At 38.8% G+C, this 10816-nt stretch overlaps 2 protein-coding genes across 2 annotated transcripts; both read right to left on the reverse strand.

The window, feature by feature from the left end:
- Window positions 1–4723: 4723 nt before the first annotated feature.
- Window positions 4724–6653, reverse strand: LOC137732823 (loganic acid O-methyltransferase-like). Its single transcript, XM_088685052.1, has 3 exons — window positions 6582–6653; window positions 5752–6222; window positions 4724–4837 (listed from the first exon to the last, which is right to left on the reverse strand). Exons 1-3 carry the CDS (start codon window positions 6651–6653, stop codon window positions 4724–4726), a joined length of 657 nt encoding a protein of 218 aa, XP_088541178.1.
- Window positions 6654–7352: 699 nt separating this feature from the next.
- LOC137732743 (loganic acid O-methyltransferase) lies at window positions 7353–9166 on the reverse strand. The gene is made up of 3 exons (XM_068472047.2): window positions 9060–9166; window positions 8079–8747; window positions 7353–7863 (listed from the first exon to the last, which is right to left on the reverse strand). Exons 1-3 carry the CDS (start codon window positions 9129–9131, stop codon window positions 7501–7503), a joined length of 1104 nt encoding a protein of 367 aa, XP_068328148.2. The 5' UTR covers window positions 9132–9166; the 3' UTR covers window positions 7353–7500.
- Window positions 9167–10816: the final 1650 nt, after the last annotated feature.

Genomic DNA, 10816 nt, shown 5'->3' on the forward strand with positions numbered 1-10816 from the left:
GGTTTACCTTATTAAGGAAGATAACAAGTCTTCCATTTCTGTTGATGTTAAATAGTATAGTAAAAGCTAAATGTGGTTAGTGTGTTATTAACTATAGTTAGTTAGAATGGTTACAAGTTTAGTTAAAATAGTCAAGGGTAGATTTGTAAAGAGCCAAAGGCTATATATATTCTCTTCTGTGTAATTGTACATTCATTGAGTAAAATACAATCTTGTAAAAGAAGCTTTATCATTCTTTATGGTTTCATCACCATCGCCTCACGGCTCTTCTCGATCCTCTTCTCTTCCGCTCCGATTTTCTGATCTATACCTTGCTTTGATTGTTCTCTGTGGCGATTTTGTTCTGCGCTTGTTGATCTTGATCTGTTTTCTTGTTCTCTCATGGCGACTTTGTCTGAGTCGGTGCCTGTTATCAATCCCTCTTCTAACCTTAATTTCTCTTCATATTCCTCTCTCACAATCCAAAACATTGGCAGCATGGTGTCAATCAAGCTCAAAAAGACCAATTATCTGCCATGGTCAAGGACGGATCCACATAGGGACCAGGGAGGTCCCAGGACCCGTTGGCAATCCTAAATCGTTGCTATAAATTTTCCGGGGACCCCTCGTACTCGAGCATGAGGTCTATGTAGGTTGCAGTGGTTGTCTTCTTCTAGGAGAAGATGACCACGCACGGAGAAGAAAGAAATAGGGACCCTTCCTGCCTCTCTCCTCCTTACTTCTGCCATGGTCTCATCCGTCGGTGCCACCCACTTCTCCTCCAACCTTTCTCTGTCGTCTGGCGGGGGCAGTACATAAGCCCAAACATTCCCAAATTATTTCAACCATCTTAGTAATTGTTCTTATGGGTGAAATTTCCTTCATAAGGTTAGTAAGATGGATATAATCTGTCATGGGTTGGTGAAATTTGGTGGTGGAGCTACCATGGCTTCGGGAGAATGGGGAGGGAGGCGGTTGGTGGAGGTATGGCAGCTTTGTTCTTAGTGAGAGAGAAGGTGGATGTTTGGAAACTAGTAAAAGAGAAAAATGGTGTGTTAGGTTAGAAAGATAGTGGGAGTTTGGGGAGAGTTTTATTTGACTGGTGTTTTAAATTGGGGTGTGCTATCCACACACCCTCTTAATTTGCGGCCGTCGGATCGACTAAATTAAAGAAGATCAAATGACAGAAATAAACAAAGGGTGTGTGAGAAGCAAAAAGGGGTGTGTGAATAGCACACCCCTTTAAATTTAGTGCTTCATATTAGATAATCAATAACTTAGGTACTCCCTAGTAACTTATGAAACCTCGTAATGGACACTTGAATTATGATTTTATAATTTGTAATATTGTTTTGCATATGATTTTTGAATGAAATGTATTATATTTAAATTTTCAATGTTATTTTTGTCTATAATTTTTTTGACCTTTATAATTGGGACCCCTCGTGTTTAAAATCCTGGATCCGCCACTGACCATGGTGTGCTCTGTTTGCTCCGATTCTTCGGCGTTATCATCTTCTTGGTATCGTCGATGGCACAGAACCCTGTCCCACCCCTCTTCTGCTTGATCGCACTCTTAATTCGGATTTCGAAGTTTGGTATGAGAAGGATCAAAATCTCCTGATCTGGTTTAATTCCACGTTGTCTAAAGAGGTGATTCCTTTCATAGTTGGCGTTTCGTCTTGTCGTGATCTATGGCTTAAGCTCGAACAAAGATTTGGGGGTGTTTCTGATACACATGTTCATCAGCTTTGCTCTTGACTTCTAAGTGTTCAGAAAGGCTCTCGATCCATGTCTGATTATTTGCAAGAGCTTAAAGAGATCTCCGACTCTGTCACTGCTGCTGGAGCCTCAATTTCCGATCGCGATCTCATTGCTGCTACTCTGGCTGGTCTTCCTGATGAGTTTGAATCATTCACCAACTCCATCATGCTTCGGTTAACTTCTACATATTTGGATGAATTGCATGGCTTGCTCCTTACCAAAGAGCTCTCTCTGAATCGTCGCAAGAAATGTGTCTCTTCCAGTATGTTTGAACCATTTCATGCCTTATCAATTCAAGCTTAACCCCCACTTCTTCCCATCCCACCTCAGGCGTATGTTGCTCAGAATCAACCACTTCAGCACTCTTTTCATTACAATTCGAATCGTGGGAAGATTAATCGTGGCACCTATCTTGGCAATCGAGGTTCTTATCGTGGTAATTCTTTCACTAGTGGCTTCAATCGTTCTAATTCATTTTCTCAATCTCGTGGTTCTTCTTCTGGTCCTCGGGCTCCTTGTCATATTTGTGGTAATTCAAGTCATGAAGCGCTTGATTGCTTTGACCGTATGAATCTTGAGATATGTGGCCGAATCTCTCTTGCCAAGCTCTAAGCAATGTGTGCTCGTTCCAACGCCAAGCCCTCTCCTACTTGGTTAATTAACTCCGGGAGCTACTTCGCACATTACTAATGACATATCACACATCAACTCTCATACTCCCTACATTGGTGAAGACAAGGTTTACATAGGTGATGGTAAAGGGCTGTCCATTCTCATGTTGGTTCATCTACATCACGAACCCCTACTTCTTCTTTTACACTATCAAATGTTCTGCATGTTCCTCACATACAACACAATTTGTTGTCTGCCTTTCAATTTCTCCAGGACAATTATTGTTCATTGACACTTGATTCTGATGGATCCGTTGTTAAGGATCGTTCCACAGGGAAGACGTTTTTGCGGGGTTCAGTTAAAGACGGCTTCTATCATTTGCAGTCTACTACATCTTCTAGTTTCGTCTCTGGTAAAGCTTCTTCTTCACTTACTGCATCAGCTTTTGTCAGTATTAAAGCTCCAATAAAGATATGGCGTAGGCGTTTGGGTCATCCATCTTCTGCTATTTTTCGTCGGGTAATATCTACAAATACTCTTGCAGTACAAGGCAAGTCTACAATTGATTTTTTCTGTTCAGATTGTGCATTGGCAAAGAACCACAAGCTTCCTTTTGGTCTGTCTTCTTCAGCAACTACTCACAGTCTTCAACTTTTACACTGTGATTTGTGGGGACCTGCTTATGTTACATCTAGCAGTGGTTTCCGATATTACTTACTTCTTGTTGATGATTTTAGTAAATACAGTTGGTTTTTTCCTTTGAAAGCAAAGTCAGATGTACTTTCTACATTTGTTGCGTTCAAGAACTATGTAGAAAATTTGCTTGGTAATAAAATCAAAGTGTTGCATTCAGATTCAGGGGGTGAATTTACTGGTCATTCGTTTGCATCTTGTCTTAGTGCACATGGTATTTTTCATCAATTCAGCTGTCCACACACGCCTGAACAAAACGGTTGTGCTGAGAGAAAACACCGCCATCTTGTTGAGACCGCTCGAACCTTACTTGTTGCTTCTCATGTTCCTCATGTGTTTTGGGTCGAGGCTTTCTTTACTGCCCTATATCTCATTAATCGTCTTCCCATTTCTGGTTTTTTACAATCTCCTTGGGAAATTTTATTTCATCAGCACCCGGATTATTCCAAACTCAAAGTTTTTGGTTGCCAATGTTTTCCATGGCTTAAACCTTATATTCACAGTAAATTGGATTCTAAAAGCAAGAGTTGTGTGTTTTTGGGCTATAGTCTTTAGCACAAAGGTTATCGGTACTTTGATCTGATTGGCAACCGAGACTATATCTCCCGACATGTGATTTTTAATGAAGAACTCTATCCTTTTCAGTCTCTGCCCCTTCATACTTCTGGCTCCGGTAGTGTTTCTCCAGTTACTTCTCCTTCAATGGATCTCTATTTTAGCAAGTATACTCATCCTACTTCTTCTCCAACTCCCGATACTTCCCCAACTCCAGATGCTTCTCCACCTCTAGTTACTTCTCCAACTCCGGATGCTTCTCACTCTATTTCTACCTCTATGGTTAATACTCATCCTATGGTTACCCGATCCAAAGCATGCATCTATAAACCTAAGGCTTATGCAGCAACTAAGCATCCTCTATCCATTGCACTGGATTCTGTTCCCAGCACTTATTTACAAGCATCTAAGTTTGCTCACTGGCGAGCTGCGATGCAGGATGAATACAATGCCTTACTGTCTACATGAACTTGGTCCTTAGTTCATTCTCATTCTTCTCAAAACATTGTTGGCTGCAAGTGGGTGTTTCGTGTCAAGAAGAAGCCTGATGGTATTGTGGATCGTTACAAGGCCCGGCTTGTTGCCAAGGGCTTTCATCAACAAGAAGACATTGATTTCCAAGAGACCTTCAGTCCGATTGCTAAACCGGTTACCATTCGAATACTTCTTAGTCTTGTTGTTCAACATAATTGGTTTTTAAACCAGTTAGACATCCGTAATGCCTTTCTTCATGGGGATTTAAAAGAGGATGTCTACATGCCTCAACCCCCGGGTTTTATTGATCTTCTCTTTCCCATTCATGTGTGCAAACTTCAAAAATCGTTGTATGGTCTTAAGCAAGCCCCTAGAGCTTGGTTTGAAAAACTATTTCAAGCTCTGCAGGACTTTGGCTTCTATCAATCTTCATCTGATGCATCTTTGTTTGTACTTAATGGTCCTCAATTGGTTATCGTTCTCGTTTATGTTGATGACATTCTCGTTACTGGCCCTAATTCTCATCTCTGTCATCAATTCATTCAACAGCTCAGTGATCGATTTCCAGTGAAGGATCTTGGTCCTTTACACTATTTCTTGGAGCTGGAAGTCTAGCGATCTTCTAAAGGGATCTTTCTTCATCAAACTAAATATTTGCTTGATCTTCTTCAACGGACCAATATGCAGGGTGCCAAACCTTGTTGCACACCTCTTGGCTCCCATAAACTGGATCATACTGGTTCTCTTCTACCCAATCCCACTGAGTATTGCTCAATTGTTGGAGGTCTTCAATACCTCACGTGGACTCGCCCGGACCTTGCTTTTGCTGTCAATTAGCTCTGCCAGTTCATGCATGCTCCGCGTGAACAACATTTTCAAGCTGCCAAATGAGTTCTTCGATTTCTAAAAGGTTCTGTTTCCCAGGGAATATGGTTTAAAAAGGGTCATGTTGATCTTTCAGCATACTCCGATGCTGATTAGGCTGGAAGCACGTTTGATAGGTGATCAACCAGTGGCTATTGTGTATTTCTTGATCCCAACCTCATCAGCTGGAGTGCCAAGAAACAAAATATTGTTGCTCGTTCTTCTACAGAAGCCGAATATAGGTCTCTGGCTCATACGGCGGCAGAACTCACTTGGGTTTGTAAAATCCATCGTGACCTTCACTGTCCTCTTCCTAAACTGCCTACACTGTGGTGTGATAACATTTTAGCCATCTCCTTAGCCTCTAATCCTGTTTTTCATGCTCGCACGAAGCATGTTGAGATTGATTATCATTAAATTCACGAACTGGTTCTAGCTAATCTTCTCAAAGTCCAGTTTGTTTGCAGTGCCGATCAATTGGCTGATCTTCATACAAAATCTTTGTCTAAACCTCAGTTCCGATACTTGTGTTCCAAGCTTCCCATTGGAATCAACTCTGATTCCTCCTCTCGCTTGAGGGGGTGTATTAAGGAAGATAACAAGTCTTCTATTTCTGTTGATGTTAAATAGTTTAGTAAAAGCTAAATGTGGTTAGTTTGTTATTAACTATAGTTAGTTAGAATGGTTACAAGTTTAGTTAAAATAGTTAAGGGTAGATTTGTAAAGAGCCAAAGGCTATATATATTCTCTTCTGTGTAATTGTACGAGTAAAATACAATCTTGTAGAAGAAGCTTTATCATTCTTTATACCTCTTTGGCCATGTCTGCAAGTGCACATCCCAAACACTCAAAGGTATCATCTACCAGCTCTGCTGACCTTGCAGCAAAGAAACCCTCCGCGTCACTCTCAAATTGAGCACCAAACGCCTCCACAACTTCATCAGAGCTACTCACGTAGCTTATTCTTCCTTTATTCAACTTACAAGATCCTACTTTGGTGACTTGTTCAGGAACCCTACTTAGCCAGTGAAGGCAAAAAGTGGTGTGCATCAAATTCATCGAGGCCTTAGGGAAGAGCTGGCCATGGAACGAACCTGGAACTCTGGCCACCATGTAAGTCCTGTCATTCAGGAATGCTTTTAATAGCGTGTTGAAGTCGTTGGCAACATGGTCGTTGAAGAAGACGTGGAGTTCAGGCAATTGATTTTTGAACTTGAGATTCGCAGCTTCTCTGACAGTCTGGACGCAAGCAAAGGTGTTGGGTCCAACATTATCCAAGGCCTGCAATTCTCAATACTGGTACCATATTGTTGTGAATTTGTGAGGTTTTCTTGGATGCTGTTTCTTAACAACATCTTTGCTGCATCAAATTGATCTGCCTGCCATAATTGTAAATTTTATAATCATCATAATAATTTGATAGTGTGTCTTGAATGTTCAAGAAAATCAAATATAAAAACCTCCCGGATTATAACAGTGCCCAGAGAAAGTAAAAAATGTGTGTGAAATTAGCTAGCCTTAGTTCTGTTCAGCTAGTTTATCCGAGGTCCCGAGTTCCTCTTCCACAATATTAGTTCTTTGTACAAAACAAGAACACATATATTGGTGAGGTAATGAAAGGGAGAGAGATGGTTATAAACCTGTAACTTGGAATTCTTCTTGTAGCTGTTGAGGCCATCCCCACCGTTCATTGCAAAGGACTTGCCCTTCATGCTCTTTTACTTGAATCTTGACTTTGCCTATTTTATTTTAGAAACTCAGATATTGTTCCAATTCTCCCCCTCCCATGACTTCTTCTATAGATCTCAAATAATAAAATACCCATGGCGTAATAATATATATATAAAAAAAAAAAAAGTAAACTAGAGCCATTTGATTCCATCTATTACGTACCATGGGTCGTCAAAATGCTCATCCCTAGTCATATCTTAGGTTATTACAACAGCTAAAATATATTGCAAATTTGCAATCCGGGTGAACTCTTATTCTCTATATATAAAGGCAAGACCAATAATTAGGACATTTACGTTTGTGGGACGCACAAAAATCAATTCACGCACGTAAAAGCGTCGGAACTTTGCACTCTATGTTCACGCTTTTGGTCGCAATGACACTACCTCTACTTATCACATTAGATAAACAATATCATCACAATAATTTGTTAGGTTCCTAACCTGTTGGGCTTAACTCGTTTATGTAAAATAAGCCTATTTAGGTGTTTCGGGTTGTGGTTTTAAAACTTCTACGAATTTAGGCCTCTTCTTTCTTAATTGAAAATTACGAATTGAATGCTTAATTTTATCTTCTTTTCCCTTTTCTCTCTGATTCTCCCTCTTCCTTCTTCCTTGCGATAATGGATCCCACCATAAAATTGGTCATTCACTATACAAAATATTACACACACAAAAACACACGCCGAAGTCGTCTTTCATTTAACATCAAATAGGATTTTTTTAGCCTACTTTAAAACTTCAAACCAAATAGACTACTAACCAAACAAATATTAAACCATATATTATACATAGAACGAATCTAAACGATAATCGATCGATCACTTCATCATATGGAATTCACAGCATTGCGCTTAACAAGCATAAACAAATTTGTCACATTATCAATGTTTGTAAACCGAGGTGTCTTTGAGAATTCTTCTATCTTGTGAAAATATCTTTCGAAAAGTTCTTCAGTATTGAGTTCGGATCCGAAATGCTTGCATACAACGCCTTCAACCGTAGCTCTTATATGAGAGACGCAAGCTCGAATATCATTAGGAGTACTAAGATTTGTTGGGAATAACAGTTCCTCCAACCTCTCGATACTAAACAGGCTTTTCATTCCCAACACCAAATTTTTAACTTCAGACGGACTTGGAATGTAAATTGGTACATTAAACGAGTCCAGAACATCCTCACTCACCAACCCCTGCAATTTGTTAAAACCATTAGCCCAAAAAGAAAGTAAAATTTTTCCATATAATTGGATGACTAACGATCTCTAATTCGAATAATTTTTTTGTAGGATGATCTTCATAAGATGATTAAGAATTGTACGGTTTCGATTATAAAATTTGTATGAAGAAAATACATCATTTGCAAAGGATGGACATGGAGTGGATACAAGTATTATTTTAGGTTTACCTCTTTGGTCATATCTGCAAGTGAAAGTCCCACGCACTCATAAATATGCGCTAAAATTGAGTCCGAAGGGAGAGTTGACTCTTGCCGGCAGGGTATGAGAAGGGCCAATAACCCATCATCCACCAACTCTACCGACCTTGCAGCAAAGAAACCCTCCATGTCCCTCGCAAACTGAGCTGAGAAGGCCCCCACAACTTCATCAGAGCTGCTCGCGTAACTGACTCTTCCTTTATTCCATGCAGGAGACCCTTCTTTGGTGACTTGTTCCGGAACCCTACTCAGCCAGTGAAGGGAAAAAGAGGTGTGCATCACGTTCATCGAGGCCTTGGGGAAGAGCCGGCCATGGAACGAGCCTGGAACTCCGGCCACCATGTAATTCCTATCGACCGGGAACGCCTTGAATAGCGTGTTGAAATCGTTAGAGACCTGGTCATTGAAGAAGACCTGGAACTCAGGCAATTGGGTTTCGAAATCCTGATGAGTTTCGAACTTGAGCTTCACAGCTTCTATGATGGTTTTGACGCAAGCGAAAGTGTTTGGTCCAACCGAACATCCAAGGTCCGCAATTCTCAATATTGTTGTGATATTGCCATTCAACTTGTTTTGAATTGTGAGGTTTTCTTGAATGCTGTCTCTCAATAAGATCTTTGATGCATCAAATCCCTGTCTCTGCCATAATTGTAATTGTTTCAATCATCATGAATTCATAGCTAGTCTCGAATTTTCAAGAAAATCAAATATGAAAATCTCTCGGAATATATTTAAGGGAAGTGATTTCTGCAATCTTTTTCTCCCTTTAAATACTTTGGACTGAATAAATCAAATGAGAATCAAGTGAGACAGAAATAAGCACAAGTGTGCGGAAGAAAATATGGGGCATGTGAAAATCATTTCCATACCTAATCACTAGTTAACAGTTAGCTAGGCTAGATTCTGCTCAGCTAGCTAGTTCAACACAAGAACATACAGATAGATTCAAACCTGAAACTTGGAGTTCTTCTTGTAGCTGTTGAGGCCATCCCCACCGTTCATTGCAAAGGACTCGTCCTCCATGTCCTTGTACTCGAATCTTAACTTAATTTGCCTCTTTATGTTGGAAAGTCAGCATTTTAGTCCCGCCCATGGCTTGTTATATGCATCCTTCATAGTAAGAAAATTACCAGAATATACAATTCTCGATGCTACATTGTTAGTAGTTAAAATGATCCATGTGTTTTAGTTATTAGGTCAATTTAGTCATTTTGTTTTTAATTTGGTCAATTTGGTATTGTGTTTATCTGCGTTAGTTAACTAAGAACATTTTTCCATCTTTCTTCCTACTTGAACGGTTACGATTAAGTTGTATTAATTTTTTTATAAAAATAATAAGATAAAAAACAAAGTGTGTAATGGAAGAAGAAAAGGAGGCGAGAATAAAATGGAAGAAAATCATACTCACTGCCACACACTTTGCAAGATTGCCACACCACGTGCGAGTCCATCAGCTCTCTCTCTCCTCTTTCTTGTGGGTCTCTATCTCTCTCTTCTTTCACCGGCCCATCATATTTCTCTCCGAAAGAGCACAAAACTTGTGAATTGTTAAATTTGTGTCTTTTATATTAAATAAAGGCTTCTATGTGCTTTTGATCAATCAAAATTTGTTGAAGTCCTTTTAATTAGAGCTCACTTATTTTAATACAATAACTAGTTTATGGGCATACATAAAATATGTGAGAAATTTTTTTATTTTAGTTTTTGAAATAGAAGGAGAGAGGAGGAAAGTGATGGAGAATGTGGGAGTGGGAAGTTTTTTTTTTTTTAATTTTATTTTAATTAGAGATATGTTAGGATTACATGTTGGTGAGGTTTTAAAAAAAACAGTAAAATTTGGTTGTATGATATTATATTTCTGCCTCATATGTCTTATTCATGTTCTGCTTTAATTAGAAGGTTAAACTGGTAATTTCATAAGATTTTAGTTGACAATAAGTGTTTTATTAATTAGTAGAGATATGGTGTCCAAGAGCTCAAAAGAGCACAAAACTTCAGAAACAAAAAACTAGGAAGAAATCTCCAAGCACGTTATAAGGTGAATAAAAAAACCCAAGAAGTTCACTATGTATTTGATTTGGAATTAACTTGACTTCTCAATTCAATATGTGGCCTACTCACAAATTTCATACTTATGATCGAAATTGTTCATATTATAAATCATCATGTACAAATTATCTCTACAAAAAATCATTCAATATGAGACCATTAAGTCATTGAATTGTGATGAATTTGGTAAAGGAACTATATATAAATCCATCTATTTGTGATAATTGATTGACTAATTAACCTGAGTTTGAAATGATTTTTTTTTTTTTTTTTTTTTTGTAGAGATAATATGTACAAAATGATTTATCGTATGAACAGTTCCAATTATAAGTACAAAGTTCTATAAAACGGCCATTAAATAAATTAAGGAGGAACTCCTCAATCTTGAGAAGCCAAGTCTTTCTAATTTGGTTTTAAGGTTTCAGAACTTCCATGAAACAGCCAAATCGTTTTTTACTAGAGTTTTCCCTCTCTCTCTCTCTGTCCTTCCCTCCCTCCCTTGAGTTCTTCAATTCAATATTGGAATTGGGGTTCAGTTTTCTTCTGTCTTGTTGTCTTCTTAATTTAGTTTGTTGTTTTTGTGGATTCGGTTGTTGCGAACTTCAGAGATCCGACACAACCTTTATACCGATCCCTACTTAATTAAAAAAAGAAAAAAG

This window comes from Pyrus communis, chromosome 15, assembly GCF_041283825.1.
Source record: "Pyrus communis isolate YQ-2024b chromosome 15, ASM4128382v1, whole genome shotgun sequence".
NCBI classification, from domain to species: domain Eukaryota; kingdom Viridiplantae; phylum Streptophyta; class Magnoliopsida; order Rosales; family Rosaceae; genus Pyrus; species Pyrus communis.